Here is a 27,928-nt window from a genome sequence, read left to right on the forward strand (position 1 = left end):
CTAAGTACTGTATATGCATTCATTTTTACTTGGACTTCAAATCCAAGAAAGGAAAATTCTGGGATTTGGAGTCCAAACAAATGCGCCCACTCACTAACCTAGTCATTCCAAAGTTTGAAAGCATGTTTTAGAAACAGATTGGTAAATGTTGGGTTGTCTAGAGCTATACTGGCTCCTCCTGTATCCATCAGTCACTATCTCTCAGCTCCCCCTGAAGAGAAAATTTCCTGCCACAGTGGTGATAAACAGAAATATTAATTCATTGATTCATGGATGCATGCATGACCGCCCTGCCCTTCCAAAAGAGCCATGTGTACTCTGTATGCCTTGTTTACAAATGGAATTGCACTTCCAGGACTGTGGTTCTGCTTGTGAACAAGGTGTGCAGGAAGGGTTACAGTAGCCTGTTGTGTTTTCTTCTCTATTAGGCATGGGGTTCAAATTTGTCTATGATTATTTATTTTTCCCAGCAGATAACTGGAAGAAAACAATAGCATTTGCCCACTCTCAGAAAGATTTTATACACAAATTGCATCAACGAACCCACAAAGAAGATGAACATCATACAAGAGCAGAGCCCTGTGAAAGCACCCTATTTGGAAAATGTTTTGCCCCGAAGAAGCTTATTAATTTGAAGAAGGATTGTAACCTTGAATTATCTCAGGAAAGGTTATCTAGCAATTTGCAGCTAGTTAGCCACCAGAGATTGAACAAGAGAGACAAGCCATTCAGATGTAAGAAGTGTGGAAAATCCTTTCCTTGGAAAAACAGCCTTATAGTCCACCGGAGAATCCATGTAAAAGAGAAACCGTACAAATGTAATGAGTGTGGAAGATGTTTTGCTCAGAATTTACATCTTGAGATGCACTACAAAGCCCACACCAGAGGGAAATCATACAAATGCCAGGCATGTGGGAAATGTTTTGCTCGCAGTTCACAGTTTGTGGCCCACCAAAGAGTCCATACAGGAGAGAAACCCTACAAATGTCAAGAGTGTGGAAAATGTTTTGCTCAGCTTTCACACATCTCAAAGCATAGAAGAATCCACTCAAGAAAGATGCCATACATATGCTGGAAATGTGGGGAAACCTTTACTCACAATTCACAGCTTGTGAAGCATGAACGACTCCACTTGGAGGGAAAACCACACAAGTGCCAGGAGTGTGGGAAATGTTTTGGGAGCACAGCAGAAGTTTCACTGCATCAGAGGGTTCACACAGGAGAGAAACCATACAAATGCCCAGATTGTGAAAAATGTTTTTCTCACAGTTCACAGCTTGTGAGGCATAATAGGGTCCACACAGGAGAAAAACCATACAAGTGCCAGATCTGTGGGAAATGTTTTGCTTACAATTCACACCTTGTGATGCATCAGTCAGTCCACACAGGGGAGAAACCATATAAATGCCAGGAGTGTGGGAAATGCTTTGCTCAGAATTCACATCTGGTGATGCATCAATCTGTCCACACAGGATTAAAACCATACAAATGCCAGGATTGTGAGAAATGTTTTACACAGAGTTCACAACTTGTGCGGCACCAGTTAGTCCACACAGGAGAGAGACCTTACAGATGTGAGGAATGTGGGAAGTGTTTTGCTCAGAGTTCACTGCTTGTGAGGCATAATAGGGTCCACACAGGAGAGAAACCGTACAAATGCCAAGAGTGTAAGAAATGTTTCGCTCAGAAGTCATATCTTGCGATTCATAAGTCAGTTCACACAGGAGAAAAACCATTCAGATGCCCAAAGTGCGGGAAATCTTTTGCTCAGAATGCATACCTTGTGATGCATCAATTAGTCCACACAGGAGAGAAACCATACAAATGCGAAGAGTGTGGAAAATGTTTTGCTCAGAGTTCACATCTTGTGAGGCATAAGAGAGTGCACACAGGGGAGAAACCATACAAATGTCAGGTTTGTGGGAAATGCTTTGCAAATAATTCAAATGTTATGATTCACCAGAGAGTTCACACAGGAGAGAAACCATACCAATGTCAGGTGTGTGGAAAATGTTACTCTCGCAATGAAGACTGTCTGATTCACCAGAGGACCCACACGTGAGAAATTATAAACATTTCTAGGAAACAAAGTTGCTAGTGAATAGTTTTCTTGGAGAACTAAGCCCTTGTTCCACCAGAGTGCCCACATGGAGAGAAACTGTGGAAGTCCCTGTAAATGTAGAAAATGTTATGATGTTCTGAGTCAATGGGGAACCTTATCATCATTTTAATCGTAAATTCCCTTTTACTAAACCTGGGGTGAACCACACAACAGGGAAGTAGTGGTGGCAAAGTTTACTTCCACATTTTGGAGGGGCAGCCCCCTTGCTCCATGTATAAGTGCCTGTGAATAACCTGTCTGAACTTATGTCTCCCAAGAGTGCTTCCCCACCCCCACCCCCAGATCAATATTTAAGCAACATTTTCATGTTCACGGCGAGGAGAAGCATCAAATGTAGGATATATTCCCCACTGCTTCTATAGATCACAAAGGAGAGTGTAGTCCTATAAATGTCTAATTAGCGAAGTGGGCACTAATCACCACTCAGGTCAGATTAACAAATGTTCCACTTGGGTGGGAAACCTCATCAGTGCACAGAGTTGCCTTCTTAATCAGCTGCATTTTAAAAAAACACAAGAGAATACTATGGAAATAAATGTATTGTGTCTAGGAAATGTTTTTGCTGCAGTTTGAGATGTGAAGGTCCTTTTAAAAGCAGCAGTCCCCAACCTTTTTGGGACCACGGACCGGTTGGGGTGTGTGAACTCCATGGGCAGGGGCACGCCTGCGCTCGCGGGTGGGTGTGTTGTGTTTGCGCACATGCCCACCCACAAGCACGACATGCCCACCATGTGTGTGTGCGGGGGGCAGAGATCCATCTCCACGGCCTAGTTCCAGGAAGCCCACGGTGCAGCACTAGGCCACGGACTGGGGGTTGGGGACCTCTGTTTTAAAGGACATATTTTTCTATTGAAAATAAACTGGAAATGTTGGGAACATGGGATAAAACTCCTATCTTTTCTATTTTAAAATGAGTGAAATGTCTTTTAAGGTTAGGTTAAAGGTAAAGGTTCCCCTTGACAATTTGTCCAGTCGTGTTCAACTCTAGGGGGCGGTGCTCATTCCCGTTTCCAAGCCGTAGAGCCAGCATTTGTCCCGAAGACAATATTCCGTGGTCACATGGCCAGCGCGACTAGACACAGAATGCCGTTACCTTCCCACTGAGGTGGTACCTATTTATTTGCATTTGCATGCTTTTGAACTGCTAGGTTGGCAGGAGCTGGGACAAGCGACGGGAGCTCACTCTGTCACGTGGATTTGATCTTACAGCTACAGGTCTTCTGACCTTGCAGCACAGAGGCTTCTGCGGTTTAACCCGCACCGCCACCATGTCCCTTTTAAGGTTAGTATTTATCAATTCACAATACCAGGTTGTACTGCATGAAAATTTGTTATATAAGGACAGTCTGTGTGGAATTAGAGAACAGTAACTGTGAGGGACTGGAAATGAAGACAAAAACATAACTACAGAAAAGTGTGTTGCTTATATACTGCAACATAATACTTAAAGCACTCTCTGGGTGGTTTACATTTTAATTATGCATGCTACACTCTGTCCTTCCCCTGCAAGCTGGGTATATAGTTTACCAACCTTAGAAGGATACAAGGTTGAATCAAGCCGACTACCTGAACGCAGGATTGAACTCCGATCATGAGTAGAGTCTTCACTACAGTACTGCAGTTCAACCTGGTGTCATGAGGCTCTGATGAAGAGTTACATCACTTTGATGATAATGAAGACATGGAAATAAAGATTTTCTATATCTGGGTTCAGTTATCTATCCAAATGGAGAGACTGCAGCCAAGAAAGCAGAAGACAGGCTTGGAAGGGCAGCAATGAAGGAGCAAGAAAAGATCTTGAAGAGTAAGGACATTATAACTTGATGTCAGAGCCAGGATCATACTGTGGCATTCCTGAATGCTATGTATGAATGGAAAAGATGGCCAGAAAGCTGAGAGAGAGAGAAAAACGGGGATAACTTTATAAATACTATGAACCACCATAAATAAAAGTAAGTGGGTGATAGATTGAATAAAGTCTGCTCTCTCTCTCTAGAAGGAAAAATGAATAAACAGGCTGGCATATTATGAAGAAACAAGCTTCAGTGGAGGAGACAATGCTGAGAAAAGTTAAAGGCAACAGGAAAAGTTAAAGGCAACAGGAAAAGAGGAACACTGAATATGAGATGACTTGATGACATAAGACGCAGTCTTGAGTTTGCAAGACCAATGCTAGGAACTTTTAGAGGTCACCAATTCATAGAATTGCCATAAACTGGAAGTAATTTGATGGCATATATAACAATGAAAACAGTTTGCATGCATATTGTAGACCTAGAACTGCTGGATAGCTCAGTGGTTTGGGCAGCTGGTTGGGAGTTCGATTCCCTGCTGTGCTTCCTTGAGAAGGGCTGGACTTGATCCATAGGGCCCCTTCCAGCTCAGTTCTGAGATTATAAGCAGCACTCAAAACACAAGATGCATGTCTACACCTAGTGAATGCTACCTTTTCCTTGGAGGGACCATACAGGGACTGTTTGTTACTTGCTGATAGCTATATGTCGTCTTCTGGCAATGAGAATCACAGTAGGAGTAAGACAGGGTCTGCCCAAATAAAACATATTCATGTATTTATTACACAAATTACGGTTTCTTGTCTCATTTCCCCCTAATTCCCAGATGGTAAAAATTAAGTTATAGGTATGTGGGTGACAGAGTGAAGCATTTTGCATCTATTTAATATAGCAGATATCCACAATTTTGCTTGCATAAAACATAAGACATTTCTAATTTTAAATTTCATAACGATGCAAACAGTACAAGTTTATATGCTAAGTTATGAAAGAAGCATTTTATGTAGCTAAAGCGGTAAAATAAGTTCAGGATTTATATGAAATATTTCATCCCCCCCCCTTTTTCAAAGTTTCTGGAAATTTTGCATCTTATTGATTTATTTAAAATATTTTTATCGCACCTTCATAATGGGAGACACAGTCCTTGAGATAGCTTGGACCCAAACTTAAAAAGGGCTTTATAGGTTAGGTGAACCAACAATTTGAATTCTGCCTGGAAACAAATCAGCAGCCATCAGAACAGCTGTTGGGAGTTATACCAGTACTGTATGTCACAATATGCTACAAGGGTGAAAAATCATAAAACATAATTAATGGACCTATTCTAGCTAATCAACATTTTGTATCCTTGCTTTTAGTACTGCAGTGCAGGAAGGATTCATCTAGTGTTGCTCAGCTGATGATTTGAACTGAAATATGAGATTCATTTTTCCTGACACATTGGGACTAATGAAAGCGGGAATTCCAAGTTAGGTCTATCTGGTGGGTAGGGGGGGAATCTTTTAGCATTGTGGTTATTACAAAATACAAATGAAAGAATAAGCAATACCTTAGTTTATAGCAGTGGTTCTTAACCTTGGGTTACCCAGGTGTTTTTGGACTGCAACTCCCAGAAGCCTTCACCACCAGCTGTGCTGGCTGGGGTTTCTGGGAGTTGCAGTTCAAAAGCACCTGGGTAACCCAAGGTTAAGAACCACTGGTTTACAGGATACTAATTTTTAAAAAAATCATACAATATGCAAGCTTTTGCGGTTAAATCCCACTTCCTAAAAACAACTACCCAAAGCGGTTACTCTTGGAAAGTTTTTGGCAAAATCAATTTATCTTGAATTTATCTCTTGCAACCATGGAAGTAGCTGCATATAGGACTGAATGGCTGTTTCGGGCGACTTGACTGCGATCAGCTTCATTTGAGTAAGAAAGCTGGAACTTTGTTTATCTAATTTACTGGACGATTTGATCCACACAGTATAACCACCAGCCTGAGCCCCAAGGGCAGCCTCAAGCAAGTTCCTCCAAAGGGTTAAGACGATCGCGTCTTCATACCTAGAGAGTCCCCTAAGAAGGAAAGGGTTCCACTTCCTGTTTCCGCCTTGCAGGTGCGCTATCTTTTTCTTTCCCCCCAGAGTCCCTTATTAGGAGTACTGCAGGTCCCTCTTCGTGGTGGGAAGGGGTGATTTCTGCCTGGGAGGCTGAGCCGAGCTTTCGTTTTGGGGGCAGGTTGCGTGGAGGGGGGGCCGGCGAGTGGGGCGCTCCTGGAAGAGCCCAGAGTCTTTTCTTCCCCAAGAGTTGGCCAGTTGAGCCCCCCCCCCCAAAAAAAACTCACCTCCGGGAGCTCCTTACCTTTCAGGCTGCAAAGACAAGCATTCTCCACGAATTCACCTCCCCCCCTTTGCATTGAGATCCTTTTAAACCAGCTTCCCAGTGATCGGTATCTGTACTGGGCTGGGATTTGGACTGGCAGGAGGCGCCTGCAGACTGGGAAGGCGGTGGGCTAAGGAGAGTCGCCTGCCTCCCTTCGCTGTCTGGGGGAGAAGGTGGGTCTCCTTTTCGTCTTACTGTACAGGACCCAAAGCAAAAGGTTTATGCCCATCCCTCTGTAAAAGGAGAAGATCTGTTGTCCCTCTGGAGGTGTTCCAAAAAAAGGTACCAGGTTTGACCAGTTGGTAGGTGAAACTTCTTATCTTCACTTTACCTGAAGTTGGGAAAGTGTGAGGGCAAGAGGAGAAGGGGACGCCAGAGGATGAAATGGTTGGACAGTGTCATCAAGGCTACCAACATTAATTTGACCCAACTCCAGGAGGCAGTGGAACACAGACAGGAGGGCCTGCCGTGCTCTGGTCCCATGGAGTCACAAAGAGGCAGACACGTCTTAATGACTAAACAACAACAAAGGAGGACAGATGGGCCTGGGCAAATCAATGTAGGATTCCTCATGCAACTCCCTTTGCCAGGTCCTCAGGCTGAATCCTCAAGGAACGGCTTCGCTGAGTCTCCAGGCAGGCAGAAAAATCTTCAGCACAGAAAAATGTTTAACATGGAAGGAACAAAAAAATATGGTTTTTGCCCCCTGTGTGGTGTGGGTTTAAAGCTTGGGTGTCCAGCCTTTCCCAGCTCACCCAGGCATATGTGTATGCATGTGTGTTATGCTATGTAGGTGCACCAAAATGGAATAAGAGGAAGTGGGACCCTGTGTGTCTATGCACTTGGGCGCTTTGTGCCACTGGAGCAAGGCAAGCATCATAGCTTGTGAGAACTTCTGATGTCCAGGCCCTGGTGGCACGAGTTCAAGGCTTGGGAAAAGCTGCCTAAGGGGGTGGGAAAGAGCTCTGTATGTGTCACAACAGCTGGGATGGCGGACATATGCCATGTGCGTCATGTACGGCTTTTAGTCAAAACAGTGAGAACTGCTCAATTTGAACTGCAAATCTGAGTTTAACGCATTTCTTGCCATGGTTATGCAGTTTGGGCAGGGCGTTTTCTGATGGAAATCATAAGACTGTGCCAGCTGGTGGGGATAACAAGGACATGTTTTTTCCCTCTTCCAAGGAAGTCTTGTAATGCTATCACACATCAAGGGCAGAGAATCCTGGGTGCTGTGGATGAAAAATCCCTTGGCCTTCTCTGTTCAACATAGACTTAATCTGAACCACCATCTGTGAAGCAGTTTCTGTTTATCAGGTATGGGTTAAGGAGAAAGTAATGAATGGTGGTAAGGGTTGAGGGAGGGACAAAGTGTGAAGCAGGGATGCAGGCTCCAGAGAAGGCAGGGAGGATATGTAGAATAGTGAAGAGATGATGATGATGATGGGACCTTCCCACATCATGAGCTTTCCTCAAGCATTGTTCTCAAGTTGGTATTCCTGGTGGAAAGTTTCCTATTGAGCCAGACAATGGATGCCAAGTAGGAGAAGTACAGTGGTGCCTCGCTTAACGAGCGCACCGCTTAACGACGAATTCGCATAGCAACGCATTTTTTGCTATTGCTAATGCAATCGCATTGCAATGTTTTAATAGGGAAAACATCGCATTGCGATGATCGGTAAGCGTTTCGCTTACCGATCTTCGTATTGCGATGTTTTTAAACAGCTGGTTGGCGGTTCCAAAATGGCCGCCGCATCTGCAAAATGGCCGCCCGCAGCGTTTTTGCACCCTGCCCTCGCTTACCAGGCAGCGAAAATGGCGGCCAGATCGAGGATTCCCTGCATAGCAGTGAGTTTTCGCCCCAATAGGAACGCATTAAACCCGTTTTAATGCGTTCCTATGGGGTTCCCCCCCCCCCCGCATTGTGACAAATCCACATAGTGACGTTAATCCTGGAACGGATTAACGTCACTATGCGGGGCACCACTGTAGATACAGATCGGGTCATCTTCAAGGGTGAGAAGGTCCTCATCACTGTGTATGGAAACTGGCCAAGCATGTTCCCTCTTCTTTGCAAATCTGGCATCTTTTCTTGTATTTGGAAATCTGCTACATTGAGAAGGCTGCTGAAGACTGAGCATTTCAAGGAAGCGATCGGAGACATCCTTCCCTGAAGGGACTGTGGGAGTTGGTTTTATTTTGCCCTACCACCACCACCATCAGTTGTTCTGGGTATTTTTAGGTCTCTTACTATTTACTTTTTATTGTATCTGTTTATGTTGTTATCAGGTTGTTGGGGATTGGGTGTGGATGTATTGTTTATGTTTGTTGTTAACTGCCCTGAGTAGTGCCCCTGCACTAGGCTGAGCAACATACAACTGTAATATGTACATACATACATCTAGTATTGTTAATTCATTTTTCCAGTCCTGTGCCACATGTCCAAATTTTGTTTTGGGTGCAGAAGACCTCTGAAGTTGTTCATCCTGTCCTCTGGCAGGACACACAAGAGAAAGATTTGCATTACCAGGTAAGGAACTGATCAGCATATTTCTATTGGTTTCTCTCTCACACATCTTCTTCATGTTGATGAAGCATTCAGTTTGCATCCACATAGATGTTTAACCTGTTGATAGTGAAAACGAGAGACTGCTTTTTCAAAAAAAGGAAGGAATAAAAAGTATATGAAGAATAAACACTTTTCCATCCTCGTGATCTCTCTCTTGCAGATACTGAAAATAGGCTTGGAACACATCCTTGCTTGTCTCTTCTCTATGAAGGAATGGAAACAGGATCTTTGGAGCCAGAACAGGTAAGGGAGAATGAATTGGGAGCAGAGGAACCTAGGTCTTCTCTCCGTTGTACACTACCTGGGTCCAAACAAACTTGTTCTCATCCATTTGCTACTGTCAAAGCTACTCATCAGAATGGCTATGATAAGCAAAGGGTTGAATTCTGCTCTGTTGATGTTATTCTTTCTGGACTGTACAGTAGGACCCCCGTATCTGTAGGATCAGTATCTGCAGTTTCACTTATCCAGGATTTGAAAATATTAAACATATTAAAAGAAAAAAATCCAAATGAAAATAGTTTCACATGTATTATCAGAACGAGCCATTAGTGGGAATCAGACCATGCTATAAATACTTCTTAGTGAAGAATGCATAAAATGGCCTTTGGCGCTTTCTAGTGGTCAGTTCTAGTAATGGATGTGAAAATACACTACAGTGGTGCCTCGCATTACGCTGTTAATTCGTTCCAGTGAAATCGCAGTAGAACAAAAACATTGTAATGCGAAAATAAAAAGCCCATAGAAACGCCTTAAAACCCGATTAATGCATTCCTATGGGCTTGAAACTAACCGTCCAGCGAAGATCCTCCATAGCGCGGCCATTTTCGCTGCCCGTGCAGCGAGGAATCCATCCCAGAAAACAGCGGGCGGCCATTTTTTTTTACCCGGTGGCCATTTTGAAACTGCCGATTAGCTGTAGGAAAATCGTTGTTTTGCAAGAATCGGTTCCTGAAGCAGGGAACTGATCATCGCAAAGCAAAATTCCCCCATATAAAATATCATTTTGCGATCGCTTTTGCGATCACAAAAACTTCATCGTTATGCGATTTCATCATAAAACAGAGCACTAATCTTGCGAGGCACCACTGTAATTTCCTTGTTTTTTCCCTCCTTTTACCACCATATACAGTTCTCTCTCAAGTTAAGGAGAGTTTGCTATTATCCCCAGTTTTCAGTACCTGCTGGAGTCTTGGAACCAATCCCAGCAGATATGGGGGTCCGACTGTACTTATAAAAAGAACTACACTTATGATACCTATGAGAATAAACATTTCCCTTATATTTCAGGATGCTGTAGTTTTTGAGGACATCGCTGTGTATTTCTCTGAGGACGAATGGGCACTCTTGGATCCAAGCCAAAGGGTTCTGCACAGGGAAGTCATGGAGGAAAATGTTTCATGTGTGGTTTCTCTGGGTAAGCTTTCTTTTACATTCCATTGTGGCAGTTTTAAGAGAATCAGCCACATCAGTCTCTTTCAGCTAGAATAAAACCTTCAGAACACATCCAAAGAGCCCGAAAAACCCACAACAACCATCAGTTACTCTTATTGTTTCTCATGTTCCATGCATTCAAAGGCTTTGCTTTAATTATAAACACAAAGTGATTTTCTGAAATTTAGTTTATTCCAGCAGCTAACATATATATATATTTGCATTGTGATCTCTAGTGCCTTTTCCTTTTCAGAACCCAACTTGAACATTGAGCATTTTTGCTGCATATAGGACAAAAGTCTTTGTTACAAAACTGAACATTATTTTGCTGTTCAGTTAAATGCAGTGGTCTTACAGTTATTGTACTCTTCTATGTCTTCTTTATTGGGGATTGGAACATATCTTAGATGTTTCCAGTCTCTGGACAATTGTTTTGTTTTCTCTGTTTGTTGTCATCATCTTTAGATTCAGTTTCTGTAGCTTGGAATAGTTCTATCATATCTCATCTACATCTGGTGATTTATTTTTCCTTCGAAGTGCTTTATAAGTGGTTTTTACTTCATTTTATAAAATTGCAGGGTTCTTCTACAAAGGAATCTATTAGTTTTTTAAAACGGCTAGAGCAAAGCATGCCCCCTTCTCCTCACATCTGCTCCCTGTTGTTGTATCTTGGATTTTGTAATTCCTTTCCCCATTTCTGTCCTCAGTGCCTAAGAGTTGTTTTCTGTGCAAAATTGGTCACTGGCTTCCTATACAGAACAGCAAAGGTACCGTTGCATAGATACCAAAAGCTCCAATTCCTGAAGAATACATGGAAAAAGAGTGGGGCAGGCAGCTTGCCAAATGGGTTGGTGGGGACATTTCTCCTTCAGCTGGAATCCCTCTAATTTCCACAGGCAGTAAATACTTTTTCTTTAGTTCCCTACCCCCAATAATTATTGAAGTATGGATTAGACAAAACAGAAAGAGAAGTTATTTTTCCATGTGCAGTATAAAAGGTGTAAAGGTGTATAAAAGGTATAAAATCTCTTCATACCTTTTTGATATTTCTTGCAGGCGTTGGAATGATGCTGGGAGCATATTCTTGCCCATCTCTCTTTCCTGCAAGAGTGGAAACAGCTTCTGTGCAATCTAATCTGGTTGGTGCAAATAGTTGGAAAGGTCCTGCATACTTCTCTCCCTCAGACAGCTCTCTGAGCTTGAAGGTATCTGTCCTGTTTGTTTTCACCCAAGTTTGCTCATTTGGAAACTTGAGAATATTGTCTGTGACAGCTTAAATCTTGAGTCTTAAGTTTCAAAGTACAGTGGTGCCTCGCTTAAGGAGCGCACCGTATAACGACGAATCCGCATATCGATCCCGTTTTCGGGATCGCTAATGCGGAGGCATAGCGTCGGCCCCAATGGGCAAAACTCGCATAGCGAAGATCGGTAAGCGTTTCGCTTACCGATCTTCGCTTTGTGACGCCCGCAGATCAGCTGTTCGGTGGTTTCAAAATGGCCACCGGACGCCCAAAATGGCCGCGCGCAGCTTTTTCGCTCCCTCCTCTCGCTTACCGAGGGCGTGAAAATGGCTGCCGGACCCTGGAAACTTCATTTAGCGAAGTTTTCGCATAGCCAAAGTTAATCTGGAACGGATTAACCTCACTATGCGGGGCACCACTGTAATTGTTAGTTTCAGTTCAGTGAATTAGGTATCTGGCTAAATATTGATTGGGAGTTAGATTTTCTACTGTGTCTTCCCAGGAGACTAATCAACCTATGTAGCCTTGGGGAAGTTACATAGTTTCCAAGTGCCCCCAGAACAAGGGTATGTTAAACCATTTCTGAGTGCTCTACTCATGGGAAAGCCTCATGAGGGTGGGTATAGATCAAAATTGACTTGATGGCATATAATTGTTATTAATGAATAGCGGTAGAACCACTGCATTCTTCATGAAGCTAAAATGTTTCCTCTTCTCTCAGGCTGTAGTGACCTTTTGGGATATTGCTGTATATTTTATGGAGGAAGAATGGGCTCTGCTGGATCCCACCCAAAGGGCTCTGTACCATGAAGTCATGGAGGAAAACGTAGCCAGTCTGGTCTCTCTATGTAAGTTGTTTTCCCCCTTTGATTGATAAAATTAATGTTACAAATGGGACTATAGAATATATACTATTTGTCAGGTCAGGGAATCTGACACCTGAAAATCCCCCTAAGAGCCCTACAGAACTTTATAGACCTCTTTTTTTGGGGGGGGGGAATTAGAAACCTATGTTAATCACAGGTGGCATTTATTCCATTTAGATGTAATTCTGGAATGAAATCATATCAAAATTCATCTATCGAGCTATAAGTCTTCATTGTTGCAGTAATTCCAGGCAGCATCAACTTGTCTAATTCTAAAACTGAAGTCATGCTCAAATCTAAAAATAAAGGAGCTTTTAGCCTAAGAGACATGTTGAATTAAAAGGCAGAGAATACATCTCTGAAATACCGACGTTTCTAAAAAGAAAACATATACTAATGAAAATAGCTTTCTTAGCCTTTAAGCATAATAAGAGCACATAAAATAATTCTAAATGCTCACCCAGCCAAAGCAATTTGAATCTATGGAGGAAAATCTGTTTTCCTTGTCTGCAGCCGCTATTTATGTTACTGCAACATAATTGTTGTTTATGTTTGATGTGTGTGTGGCACACAGCATGTTGCATAGCCTTGTGTTGATGGGTTGAATTTTGTTCTGTGTAGCGCTTTATATTTATATTTCTCTCAGATGTTTATGTCTCTCCCCAATTTGTCAGCAGTCTCTTTCCCAGGACCTGCAAGCTATAGGCATCTGATGCACCAAGGATTTTTTTTAATCTTTATTTTTATACCTACTGTAGGTCCAAGGGCCTACACCTCAGTACCTGGCAAGCTGCCACAAAGATGATAAACATAATTGTTAAACATCATTATTGTGACTGAAATTTTGTAAATCCTAAAGTAGAAACTTGTTACATAAAATATCTGGTACACCAAGTACTTTAAAAACAGAATACTGTAGTTACAGAAGATGCAAATTATAGGACCTGAAAATGCTATTGCCAATCATATTAACACATTGTACCATAAATTTGTTCTACTACCGTGTTTTTCCCTGTATAAGGTGCTGCAGGTATAAGATGCCCCCCACTTTTTTACCCCAAAATGTCTTTCTTTGCAAAAAGCTGCTTCCCTCTCGCTAAAAGTGAAGGAGAAAGCAGCTTTTTGCAAAGAAAGTGGAGGAGGAAAGCACTTTCCTCTCAAGAAAGGGAGGGGGAAAGAAGGAATCGCTTTCCCCCTCCACTTTCTTGCGAGGAAACTGCTTTCCCCATCCACTTTCTTTGCAAAAAGCTGCTTTCCCCCTCCACTTTTGCAGAGCGCTTTGATCCCTCCCCCCACCTTACTTCCCTGTATAAAATGACCCTCAATTTTTCTTCTAATTATTTTATGAAAAAGTGTCGTTTTATAAATGGAAAAATATAGTAGTTTCGATATGCTTTCAGTTCAGTTCTTTTTAAATTCCTGCTGAAATGTAAGCCATGAATTAAATTCCTTTACAAGGCAATGTTTATGTACGTTATTCCCAGGCTCAGTTGGAAAGCGGGCTGATTGTTTCAGTGACTTTTAGCAAACTACTGTCCAAACCTCATTTTTAAAAGCACAATCTACATTTTTAGGGCAGCATTTTCAACATTCCTCTTAATTATTTTAGCACTCTATAAACATTAAATTGTTTAATAATTTCTCTTCTTCCAGTCTGCTGTGCCTCCTGTAAGCTGTCTTCCAGATGTATGTTGAGGACAGTGGAACCAAAGGTCTCCTGTGGTTGTTCTATGTCCTGTTACATTTAGTTAGTCTGTCTATAATTGACTATACTGTTCCAATTTTGGCTCCAATCTGATTGTTCTTTTCATTTCAGCTGTTGATATGAGAGAGAACAGGACTAAGGAAGAAGAAGTTAGCATATCCTTGGGAACAATCATTGCTAAAAAGTATAAACAATGCTTCGAATATGGTAAGAACTTCAGCGATAAAAGCCACCTCAGTTCCCACGAACAACTTCATGCAACAGAGAAGACATTGAAATGTTTGGTATGTAGAAAGAGCTTCAGTAGGAGCGCAGCCCTTACATTGCATCAAAGAACTCACACAGGGGAGAAACCGTTTAAATGCCTGGAATGTGGAAAGAGCTTCAGTCAAAGCACAAACCTTGCCTCCCACACGAGAATCCACACAGGGGAGAAACCATTTAAATGCTTGGAATGTGGAAAGAGTTTCAGTTGGAGCACAAGCCTTGCTTCCCATATGAGGATCCACACAGGAGAGAAACCATTTACATGTTTGGAATGTGGAACAACCTTCAGGCACAGTCCTTCCCTTGCTTCCCATATGAGGATCCACAGAGAGGAGAGACCATTTAAATGCTTGGTATGTGGAAAGAGCTTCAGTCGGAGCACAAACCTTGCCTCCCACATGAGAATCCACACAGGGGAGAAACCATTTACATGCTTGGATTGTGGAAAAAGTTTCAGTCAGAGAGTACATCTTCTTTCACATATGAAAATCCACACAGGGGAGAAACAATTTAACTGCTTGGAATGTGGAAAGAGCTTCAGGCAAAGTGCAAACTTTGCTTCTCATATGAAAATCCACAGAGGGGAGAAACCATTTAAATGCTTGGATTGTGGAAAGAGCTTCAGTCAGAGCACAAACCTGGCTTCCCACATGAGAATCCATACAGGGGAGAAACCATTTATGTGCTTGGAATGTGGAACAAACTTTAGGCACAGTGCTTCCCTTGTTTCCCATATGAGAATCCACAGAGGGGAGAAACCATTTAAATGCTTGGAGTGTGAAAAGAGCTTCAGTTGGAGCGCAAGCCTTGCATCTCACATGAGAATTCACACAGGGGAGAAGCCATTTACATGCTTGGAATGTGGAAAGAGCTTCAGTCAGAACACACATCTTGCTTTGCATATGAAAATGCACACAGGGGAGAAACCATTTAAATGCCTGGAATGTGGAAAGAGCTTCAGTCAGAGCACAAACTTTGCTTCTCATATGAGAATCCACAGAGGAGAGAAACCATTTAAATGTTTGGAATGCGGAAAGAGCTTTAGTCAGAGTGCACATCTTGCTTCCCACATGAGAACCCATACAGGAGAGAAACCATTTACCTGCTTGGAATGCGGAAAGAGCTTTAGTCAGAGTGCACATCTTGCTTCCCATATGAGAATCCACAGAGGGGAGAAGCCATTTACGTGCTTGGTATGTGGAAAAAGTTTCAGTCAAAGTTCACATCTTGCTTCCCACATGAGAATCCACACAGGGGAGAAACCATTTACGTGCTTGGAATGTGGAAAGAGCTTCAGTCAGAGTCCGAGCCTTGCTTCCCATATGAGAATCCACAGAGGGGAGAAACCACTTACACTTATGAAATGTGAAAAGAGCTTCAGTCAGAGTTCACATTTGCTTCACATATGAAAATCCATACAGAAGCTTTATGAATGTTTAGAATTTTAAAAGTGATGTAATCGGAGCACAAGCTTCAATCCTATACAAGAACATCAACAGGAGACAAACTGTTTAAATACTTGGACTATGGAAAGAACTGCAATGAGTCCAAACACCATGCCTCACATATGAGAACCCCCTGGGGGAAAGACCATTTAAGTGTCAGAAAAGGCTTGAGTCCCAGGCCTCATATCTTGCTTCCCATCAAAGACAACACAGAAGTGGGGTGAAACTGTGTAAGTGCTTGTAATGTGAAAAGCCTCTAGAGAGAAAACACGCTTGACCTCACATCAAAGAATCCACAGAAATGACAATATGCAGAACTCCCCCCCCCAGAGTGTACATTTCTTTAAAAATACAGCCAGGAAATTATAAGTTTAATATCTAATAATGTATAATAAATAAATAAATTATAATAAATAATAATAATGTGTAATATTTGTAGAAGGCAGGGAATGGGGAAGATTTTTGTCACTGTTGGAGTCTAGGGAAATAATGCATGGCGAATTTAAAGCTTACAATTATTTTAATAATTTTGACCCTTTAACTACAGTACTAGATAAATCTGGTCTCCATCCAGTAATGGCTCTGAATTGCCCTTTGAAGTCCAAGTCACTCTTGAATATTTCAGCAGGCCTAGCTTGTAACAATATATTGTACCTGGGAAAATCTATTTCTCTTTCATGACTGTGAGAATTGGTGTTTATCTCATGCAAGAAGGTCCTGGGGCTTTGACCCTGCAAGTTCTGGCTCCACAATCTCACTGCACCAAATTCTTATCATATTCTGATGTTCTCCCTGCCTCTCAACACATCCACACATTCTGTTCTCCCACAGCATACCAAGAGACAGGAAAAAGTGTTCCTCAAATGTCTTCATGCAAGGTAACTTGTCTGGCTACAATGGCCAGCTTTTGCCCATGTTCTAGATCCTTCCCCATCACAGGCTTCTTTAGAATTCTTGGCTTGAGGGGACATGAAATTTCAAGTGGCTATAGCAGCATCCTGCATGAATTAAATTGTGGAGTGAGTGAATACTGGGCCAGTCTGTACTTTGCCACACACCTGTATGGTTATTCTTTCTTTTTTAACTTTTGAAGAGGAAGAGGCAGAGTTTCCATTTTGTTGTCCATTTCTTTCTAGCCAGCAATATTTTGGAATATCTTCCTCCTTTCAGCTGTACAGTGAGTTCATGTTTCTGTCACACTTTCTCCACCATGATGTCCAGAATGTTTCCCAGAGGATGATGACAAATTATTGAAGCAGGCTTCTAAACAACTGAATAGCAAAAAGCTCAGAAAACACCTCTCCAACTGGAGGGAACTGCCCAATGTGAGACTAGTGACTACTTGACAGCATCTCAAGTTTACTACCTCAGAGTGAGGACTTGACAAAATGATCCATCAAACTCCTCACTTGTCACAGTGGTGGGAAATCAGTATTTCCTCTCTTTTTTTTTAGTGAAAAAGAAAAAGTCATGTGGTCTTTGTACAGAATCCAAAGGGGAGGTTGAGTATTAGATCACTAAAAATCCATACACAAAAGCTAGCTTTTGACCAGTACTGTACATATCTTTATCGTGCTGGGCACAGGAGATCTCTGTATGATACAAAAAACCCCCAAAACTTGGACATATGTGTGGGTCAGGCTTCTCTGTTTAAAGCATGTTTCAGAATGCGGTTTGCAGTCTCAAAGAGGTGTAGGTTTCAAATTCCATCTCTGGTGGCATGAATGGTGGTGCCTCTCCCAAGGCCTCCAGGCAGAGGGACTTGGTCTCTCAGTTCTCCCTCCTGTACATTCAGATCTATGGTACCTACTTGGCTGGGAATGGAGATACACAGAAATGGCAAACCCCTCCTTGAAAAAGCAGGGATAAAATGCAATCTACACACAAAGTAAATAAAAGCAGTCAAATTAACAGTATCACTTAGTAGCTGAAGGAAGATGTTTTCAATTTGCAGTCCTTGTGCAATGCTGAGTGTCCATGTTTGGTTGTCGATGGTGTGGCCTCAATGGCTATTCAGGTTATTTTTCACAGTCCTTAAAATTAAAGAGTGGTCTGGTCCTTGTATACAGTCCAAAGGCTATGGTAGGTTATACCTTTTTTTATTAAATTACTACAAATGCATACATTTCTGTTTTCTGTTCATTCACATACTCGTCAGTCTGGGCGTAGGAGGTCTTACTAAGCTATGCATAAAGTTAGTGGAAGTTGCCAGAGCTAGTAGACAAGAGCTGTACGGTATCTTGGTCCCCTGCTCGATCAGGTCTGTGATTGCAGAACTGGGCTATATCTTGGCATCTTGTCAACTAGCCACAATTTGCCATGGCAGGTTACACAAGCCACACACCAATGCCAGAACAAGCATGATCACCTTAGAAATGCAGAGCTGGAAGCGACCCTACAGATCATCAAGTCCAGCTCCTGTCAAGGAAGCAAAGTGGGAAACAAACTCCCAACTTCTGGCTCTTCAGCCAAAGACCCTAAGCCACTGAGCTATTCACTTAACTCCATAACTGACTAAAGACTGAGGATGGGATTTAAGATAATATTCTTCCCCTCACACACCCAATAAGCACACCACATGTGAATTTTTTTTGAAACTTTGCTTTAGGAAGGACAAAGGTCTAGAATCTAAGCAACCCTCTAGTCCCCTTTAGAAAAACGCAGCTGAAACTACGTAACTGAATTACATACATTACTTCCCGTACACCTCATTGGCTTCCATACTTGCTTTATCTATAGATCTTATTTTAAATTATGTTCCTGAAGCCACAAAACCCCTTAGTTAAGGCTGAAATAAATCCGCTTATTGCTGGTAATCTAATAAAGACTGAGCTCTTCAATGTATCATGGGACTATGTCCAAACAGCTTCTTTTCAGAGAGAGGTTATTACTGGTATGAATTTTGTACCGGAGCAGTATCTGAATTTTGCAGATACTGATGTCAACCTCATAACAGTATTTATTTGGACACTTATTTGCCTTTGACTTAAGTTTAGGCATATCCCTTCAATCTGAAAGGGCTTTTCCCTTCTACGAATTGAACAAATAAAGCTTTTTTGTTCTACTTCTGTGTTCCTTCTGGGTGATTTTTCCCCCCTGTATAAAAGACAACCAATTCCTGGAGCTGTGTGAAATAATAAACATGATTAAGCATGTGCAGGGGCTTTCTTTGTGGTATTAGATTCCCCCTCCCAAATAATAATGATAATCCCCTTTCTTTCTTCTATCTTTTTCTCTCTCTCTGCAGCCCGCTTTCTCGCTGCCTTTCGTGTCACCCCTCTGGCTTCGCCTTCCAGAGCTAGGCCGGAGGCCTGGCAGTTGCCATGGTAGCCGCTGAAGCTGCTCTGCGGCCCTCCCGCTCTCTTCCACTTGCACCACTTTCGGGTGCCTCTGCGGTAGCTTGTGGTAAAAGCCGCCGAGTCGCGGCCGCTTGCGACAAGGTGGAACGGGGAGGTTTCCTGAGGGAACTTTTCTCGGCCGCTGGAGAAAAAGTGAGCCCAAGGGACAGCTCCTTCAAAAGGGGCAAGAAGAGGCAAGATGGAGCTGAGAGGGCACAATTTCCGAGCCCCTCTGCCCGAGAGTAGCACAGCTTGAGCCAGAAACGTTCACACGTGCACACACATCTCCCCCCACACACACATGCCAAGGGGAAGGAAGAAGAAGACAAGGATTTCAGTTTCCTCCTGCCCAGGTTTTTCTCCTCAGCTTCAGGCGACAAGAGGAGCCTGAAGACCTAAACAAAGCAGATCTCACTTCTAAGAAAGCCTCAGTACTTCCTTCCTTCCTCCATCCATCCTTCTTTTGTTAGTTGTACCCTCTTTTCCTCACTCCCTGTGGAAACTGACTTGAGATTTTATTGATTTCTTTAAAATATTTTTATCCTGCCTTTCTTAAAAGGACCCAAGGCGGCTTACCTCATTAAAAAGACAATATTTAAAAGCTAAAAGCAAGAAATGTACAAATTTTTGAAAAATATTTATTTTTGAACAAGATTTAAACAAGTATTACAGGCTTAGACTTTTACGCCATCCAGTTAGTGCTAAGCACTATTATAGATTTGGAGTTTTCAGTACTGTTGAGGAGGAGTGGAATCTTAGAGAAATATGTATAGTACTGTAGTGAATTAAATTTTTCTTCCCTTTCCACACGGGCCTCTTGTGGAGCATAACAGAGGGTCCTTGCCCCATATGTCCTCCTGCCCCATAATTCCTTTAGGCAGCCACATAAAGCACCATTTTCCTCCTAGTGACCTAAAACTGATGCTCTGCTGTCCTCAGACATTTTCAGGGAAAGGAGGAGAATATGCAAGACCAGCTGGAGAATATTAATCTCTTCGGAGCCAAATTCTGATTTCAGCTTGGTTGCCTATGCCAAAATCCTCCTGAGGAGATTAGGGAAAAGGTGCCATTTTCAAACTAAGTCTGATGTCATGCAAGCAGACTCAGCACAGACACGTGCCATGAATTTTTGGAACTCTTTATCTACAATTTTTCTGCAAAGGGGTGCTGTCCAGCCTGAAGAAATTGGATATTCTCCATGAAAGCTTGCAATTTGTTTGATTATTTAGTGGTTCAATAAAAGTATCACTCTACTGATACTTGTGCTGATGAGATTACAGTACTTGCCTTTCGGCATGAAGGGACTGGGTAAAAGCCATGATGGGCCATTTATCACAAAAAATAGATGAAAAAAACACACTGGGATTTCTTGTGCAAATAAGCTTGTGGACAATATTTTATAACCAGAAATTTTAAAATGTAGTTCTTTCAGTAACCCTTTAATGGTAGAAGCCACCCACAACAGACATCATGGCCTTGAATCGCAAGAAATAAACAGGCCAAAGTAACCCAATGTTTCACCTGTCACCAGGTGGGAGTGATGAAATATGCCACAAAATATCCTTATTCCATATTCTTGGAACCACACTGAGGTACAGTATTTAAAAATCTACATTCTGATACCTTTGAATTAAAAAAAATCCATATTGGATTTGGCAGCTCTAAAGGCTGGGATTGCAGCCTCCATACATGAGAAAGCAACCAAACTCATCATTCACACGTGACTAACTGGAAATGATACAACTCTCTAGAATATACAGTTCCAGGCAAAATATATGTATTTTGGAAAAGAGCCCACAACAACAACTTCCTAGCAGGGTAAAGCAATCAGAATCACCAGTTACTGTACATGTAAATGAGTAGGAATATTTCATTTAGTAAAAAAAATTTCCCAGAAACCACAACCCAATACCTGTTCTGGGGAAAAATTATTCTAGAAAAGGTAAAAGTGGCAACCTCTGAGTAGACCAAAGGAAGCAAATTCACCAGAGACATATGACTAGACAGGAATGATGCATCTAGCCACAGAAACTACATTCTAATATTCTCTAATAAAAAGCTTCAGAGGTTTTATGGGGATTTTTGCAGACCCTCTCCCCTACTCCAGCAAATCTCTATCACAGGTAGCTCTCATTATTCAAGGAAGTAGGTTCTGATTCAAGAAAGCGTTCATGGAAATAAGATATATTCTTTAAAGTGCTGCAATATTTTGGGGTTTCAGCCACCCCTTCCTTTTCTTTTGCCAACTGGGTACTCATCCATGTTATCAGACAGTTGATTGGATGGGTTTGAATTTCTCCCACCAGGAGACTGGCTTGGCTTCAGTCACATGACAGGAAGAGGAAAACGAGCCATGCGATGAAATTTTAAAAAGAAACACAAGAAAGATATTAATGAAGACGTTTCCAAAATATCACCCCGGTTCAAAGCATGACTTCTGGAAAGGGTGAAGAGGTCAAACGGGGTATGCGAGAGGCTTACTAGTGCAGGGTCGATATGGAAAAGTAAGATCTGGCTACAAGAGGAGAAGAAAGAGTAGACCTATTTCCGGGGATGAAGAAAGCAATTGGAGAGGCTGGTGGATGGAAGGTGAGAGAGAGAAAGAGATTGATCTTCTCATAAATGTGATGTTATTTATTGTTAAAACATTATCTGAGGGAGTCCACACCAAAACAGTGGTGGAAAACAGCAAAGCTGGTTTCCGGGGTTGCCCCTGAGAAGGTCATAAGAAGGTAGAAAAGCAGCAGCCTTCTAAGTTGATAGTTTCTCCTCAGGTTCTTTTACTCGGATTTATAAAGTGATTCCGTTTATCTATCATTGCTAATAAATATTACCTGTAATTATCTACTAAATTTTTTATCTAAATTATCTACTAAAATCTATCTTACTAATAATTACCAACTAAATTATTTTGTAAATTCCTGGAAAGAGAAGATGCCCTCATGTGGAACTTTAAAGACTATAAAATAGGAGTTATATGAAAAGGAAAAAAAAGTATATGGTATCTCATTTATTAAAAGTATTTTCCCCCAGAATATTCATAGTTTGCTTAATTCACAGATGGACAAAGGATGGCCTCTGGGCCACATGGATCTCCAAGGTCCCAATTACAGCCCCCGTTAATTTTTTGTGGGGGAGAGGGAGTATTCAAAAAGAGCAATCTCTTTTCCACTAGCAGGTTGGGGTAGTGATTTTGCAAGGTTTTCCCCAGATTGTTTTGAGCTCAGGGGAAAACATTTTTCAGTACGAGAAAGGATTTCTGATCCCTGATGGTTTTGAAGAGTTTTGAACCTGGACAGCTTAAAGAAAGGAAGAATAGAGCAAATTGTTGTCTTGTGGCTGAGGTGACTTTTCTTTAAGTAGCAAAAACCCAAAATAATTTTGGATAGCTGGAGGAGTTGGGAGTGTGACCTGCCAAAGTGGCTCCTGCAGCCTTTGGACTCTTGGAAGCTGTCTTGTTTAGGTCACTGTAGCGATCACCCTGCTTTGGCTCATATATGAGGTTATTTGGATACACCAATGGGAGCTATTGAGAGATGGAGCCAGAGAAACCAGAAGGGAAGAATGAGAGGAGAGACAGAGTTTTGAGGGGAGGTAGTTTGGGTCTGAGGTAGAGAGAGAATTTAAGGAGTGAATAGTCAGAGTGTTATCTGTATTAGTTAAGATAGAAAAGGTTGAAGGAAACTGCTGGAGCTTTGTGAAACTTTAAGAATGTGCTTAAGAATTATTCCTGAAACAACTTGCAATCAATAAACCTGTTCTTATTTCAAAGTTAACTACAGAATGGTCCTCAGTCTTTCATAGGAAATATAGTTGGTAAAAAGATCAACTGGTGGCAGCAAGGTAAAGGGCATGTTGGGATACCTTCGTGAGCTCTGTGTTTGGCGAAACAAGCAGAGGCTATGGGGGAAATGTCACACTCACTTTTCTGAGAAACTTTCTCTCTCATACTTGAGACTCAGTCTTATCTGTGCTTCTCTTTTTCCCCAGCAGGTAACTGAAAGGAAACAAAAGCATGCAGGAAAGTAAGCCCGAAAAACCCACAAAAACTAAAAGCTCAAAAGATTTTCCACAGACAAATTAGTCTTTGCTGGCCAAATGCCAACCCATTAAAAAGAGGAAGATAATACTAAAGAGCAATATTGCATTTGTGAAACACTTTTCCTTAAAGATGGCATCTATATTACCAAAGGAGGTCACTCCTGGAAAGAAACATTTTGAATGTGAAGTGTGTGGAAAATGTTTTGCCCGCAATTCACACCTTTTGAGCCACCAGAGAGTCCATACAGGAGAGAAACCCTACAAATGCCAGGAATGTGGCAAATATTTTTCTCACAATTCAAACCTTGTAATCCACCAGAGAGTTCACACAGGAGAGAAACCCTACAAATGCCAAGAATGTGGAAAATATTTTGCTCACAATTCAAACCTTGTGATCCACCAGAGAGTCCATACAGGAGAGAAACCCTACAAATGCCAGGAATGTGGCACATGTTTTGCTTCAAATTCACATCTTCATGAGCATCAGAGAGTCCACACAGGAGAAAAACCATATGGATGTCAGGACTGTGGGAAACATTTTGCTCAGAAATCACAATTTGTGATTCACCAGAGAGTCCACACAGGAGAGAAGCCATATAAATGCCAGGAATGTGGGAAGTGTTTCGCCCAGAATTCAAACCTTTTGAGTCACCAGAGTTTCCATACAAGAGAAAAACCATACAAATGCCAGGAGTGCAGGAAATGCTTTGCTTCCAGTTCACAGCTTGTGATTCACCAGAGAGTCCACACAGGAGAGAAACCATACAAATGCCAGCAGTGTGGGAAATGCTTCGTTCAGAATTCATACCTAATGAAGCACCAGAAAGTCCACACAGAACAGAAGCCATACAAATGCCAAGAGTGTGGAAAAAGTTTTGTTCAGAATTCATATCTTATGATGCATCAGGCACTCCACACAGGAGAGAAACCATACAAATGTCAGGAGTGTGGGAAAGGGTTTGCTTGTAATTCACATCTTGTAAGCCATCAGCGAATCCACACAGGAGTGAAACCGTACAAATGTGAGGAGTGTGGGAAATGTTTTTTCAGGAAGTCAGAGCTTGTAAGACATCGGAGAGTCCACACAGGAGAGAAACCATTCAGATGCCAGGAGTGTGGGAAATATTTTGCACAGGATACATATCTTGTAACACACCACAGAGTTCACACAGGAAAGAAACCCTACAAATGTGAGGAATGTGGTGCATGTTTTGCTCAAAATTCTGCCTTACAGTATCATCAAAGAGTCCACACAGGAGAGAAACCATACAAATGTGAGGAATGTAATAAATGCTTTGCTTCCAGTTCACAGCTTCTGTCTCATCAGAAGGTCCACACAGAAGATAAACCTTATAAATGCCAGGAATGTGGTAAATGCTTTGTTTCCAGTTCAGTTCTTGTGATTTACCAGAGAGTCCACACAGGCGAGAAGGCATACATATGCCAGGAGTGTGAGAAATGTTTTGCTTAGAATTCGACCGTTCTGCACCATCAGAGAGTCCACAGAGGAGAGAAACTACACAGTTGCCAGGATTGTGGAAAACTGTTCGGTAAAAATTCACAACCCGTGAGGCATCAGAGAGTACACAAAGCAGAGAAATCCTGAAAATCCCAGTTCTATAGATAATGGTTTGCTTAAATTTCAGAAAGAGAGTCCCACGCAGCTGGACTTAATGAGGTCCAGCTGACTGTCCACTCAGGTGTCCAGTGGTAGTGGCAGCGGCTGCCTCACTCATCTTTCAAATCACTCACAGAGCCCCACTCTCTTCCTGCTCAGCTAGCCACTCGGCAGCCATGCAGGGAGACTCATCCTCCATCCTCCTGCCTGGAGTGGCTAGCTGAGTGGGAAGAGACCGGTGCTCTGGGAGTGATTGGAAGGATGAGTAAGGCTGCCAGCGGATGCTTGAGTGGACGGTCAGACCTCAGGGGCTAGACCCTCATTAAGTCCAACTGCCGAGGGATATTTGTATTTGTATACGAATATGAATATCCCCATCTCTAATTTCAAACTACTAAAAGACAAGTCTATGGAAAAAAATACAAAAACATAAAACATAATCCACAGGCCAGTTAAAATTTAGGAGAATATGCATGCTGTCTTCTTTCTTTGTATTTCTGTACAGAACTTCCTCATCAGTCTCTGTGTTGTACCTAATGCCAGAACCAGATTCTAAGATATAACAGTCTTGCATTTTCTGAGACTTTGACTGACCATTTTTTCTCTCTCCCAAAATGCATAGCAAAGTGTCATCTCATATTTGCCAGGGATTCTTTAAGTTTACAGTCTCTCTCCTGGGTCTTCATAAAGTGGAGATTAAACTAGTTGGCCAAAATTTGTGGAATTCTGTGCTTTCCCCCTCCCACCTAATTTTCAAACTGATGAACAGTTTAGTATGACTCAAATCCATTTATCGTCTCATGGAATTTTAGTCCACAGGTAGAAGTTTACAAGACAGAAGCCTTTCAGATTCTTCATTTGTGGGAAACTGTTAACAGAGGAGACTCATTGGAGAGAACAACCCTGTCACTGTTTAGTATGTCAGGTATTTTCTTCACCACTCTGTTTTAATAAAATTCTGGAGATGCTACTCAGTAGAGAAACCTTATCCTTGCTTGGAAGATGCTTTGTTGACCAGTCAAAATAAACTTCCAAAAATCTGTCCCTGGAAGTTGAATGCACAGCATTGGAAATGTATTTTTTCAGTGTGCAGTGTTTGATCATCATTAAAGTCCTTACAACAGTGAAGCCATGTAAGTGATAGGAACAGTAATGAAACGGCTGAGTCTACAATTCCCAGAGGGTTACCCAGTGTGTTGTAGTGGGCAGAGTTGTTCGGATTCTCACTCAGTCACAAAGAAAATCACTGGAGGTGAACGAAACATTTCATTTATCTTAAAAGTCCTACTAGGGTTGCTATAAGTTGGTTCTGACTTGACAGCACAGAACAGCAACTGTTCCCAGAATCCTCCAGCCAGCATGGCCACCAAATGAGGAGTCCCCATTATTTAAAAAGTAGTAAAATATCCTCCAGGAGAATTTCTTTTTGAAACATTTGGGAATAAGCTTATTGAGAACCTCTGTTAAAACAGCCCTGATGGATTTGATCCAAATAATTTTGCACTTTGCTTCTAAGACTGACTGGACAGTTGCTTTGGGGAAACTCACATAGAAGGCAGGATGAAATATCTTTTTCCACTGTTTTACTCAAGCATTTGATCTTACTAGACATACACCAAGTGTAGATATTAAGGGTACCACAATAAACTGTACAGTAGCTTGTGTTTATTTAGTTTTAGTCTGGCTAGTTTGTTCGTTGTCTTGTTCCTATGTATTCTTAGGCAGGCAAGGATGACAGGTTTATTGTGTATGCAGAATTCTTGGTAGGGTGATGAACAATAAACTGAACTGAACTGAGCTACTTAATGAACATTGTCATGCATGCTATTTAACATATAATGCAAAAATCTAGAGAGGCTCCTAGAGGTTAGGGTTCCAATGCCATTTGTCTGCTGCTGACACCCAACTTTATATTTTCATTCTATGTAAGTCCCAGAAAGCTGTTCTGGTTCTAAACCAGATTGTATTTTCACTGGATAAATTCCTGTATGTTTTATCAATGTCTCTGTTTTTATCTGTATCTGTGTCTTGTGGATTGGGTTGAGTTCTAGTTGTGGGAGAACTGTGGATATTAAACTAGCTTATCTAACAATCTGTATATAAGTAGCCTCATATGATGAATCTGTGCAAGATCTGGGTAGCCCATCACCCTGCTTTTGATACTAGTCAGACAAATGCTTCTGATAGTCAAAAGCAGGGCAGAAAAGGGCTGCCCAATTCCTGTCCATTCTTCTAAGTGTCTGATATTGCAAGTGCCCCTGGTGGAGGAGGTTCAGTTGAGCTGTCGGCAAAATATCAGCCTGTACATGTTTCCCATTTAAACTGCAGAGCATCAACTGTGATGATGAAGACTGGAAACCGAACCCACTGTGGCAAGGCAAATTTATCAGTGCAAAATAATGAGCCTAGCAAAGGCAACTAACTATTCTGTTACCACCAACACCACTATTTCTGTTACAGATGGATGCTGTTGAAGGAGTTACATGGCAAATCCTCAATTCTGTGAACCTCCTCATTTAATAAGCACTTTTGGGAGACTTTTGTATTGTGAAACTCATGCACTGTTTACAGTTTCATGTTGGGACACCATCATTTATAAATGTTTTTTTTAGAATGTTGTACATTTGATGACTGGGAGCTTGCTGCCAGATAAAATAAGCAATTCAAATATTTTTTGTATGATATATTTAATGTATGTTATCCTCAGGGAACATTTTTATTGAGATTTCAAAGTTATGGTGGTTCAACAATAATGTTTTGGATACAGCTCTGTGTCTCTTGAGAAAAATCTTTGGTATTGGTTCATGCTCAAGTCATACATTATATTCTTGTGGAGTGGGGACTAATTAGTTACATTAGACAATATGTAAATACCCACATATAATTATCTCTGGGAAGACAAACACCAGGCATTACAGGATGGTCCAAAGGGCTCCTTGCTGTACCTCTAGTTGTTCGCCCTTTCTTTCTTTCTTTCTTTCTTTCTTTCTTTCTTTCTTTCTTTCTTTCTTTCTTTTCCTTTTCCATGTTTGCTATTCACTGGGTATAATAATCCCTCCCCACTCTTTTCATTGGCTTCCTCTCCTGTCTCCTTTTACTATAGATGCATAATAACAAAACAAACA

At 41.7% G+C, this 27,928-nt stretch overlaps 1 protein-coding gene across 1 annotated transcript in view; it reads left to right on the forward strand.

Annotated features, from left to right (window-relative positions):
* LOC110070418 (uncharacterized) overlaps positions 1-26,799 on the forward strand; it is a 39,209-nt gene extending 12,410 nt beyond the window's left edge. The window contains 4 exon segments of the mRNA XM_078386112.1: positions 471-2,012; positions 14,410-15,761; positions 23,135-23,137; positions 23,229-26,799. Of these exon segments, the coding sequence (XP_078242238.1) occupies positions 471-2,012; positions 14,410-15,761; positions 23,135-23,137; positions 23,229-24,791 (4,460 nt within the window). The 3' untranslated portion in view covers positions 24,792-26,799.
* The last annotated feature ends 1,129 nt before the right edge of the window (positions 26,800-27,928 follow it).

Source organism: Pogona vitticeps, chromosome 2, assembly GCF_051106095.1.
Source record: "Pogona vitticeps strain Pit_001003342236 chromosome 2, PviZW2.1, whole genome shotgun sequence".
Lineage (NCBI taxonomy): Eukaryota > Metazoa > Chordata > Lepidosauria > Squamata > Agamidae > Pogona > Pogona vitticeps.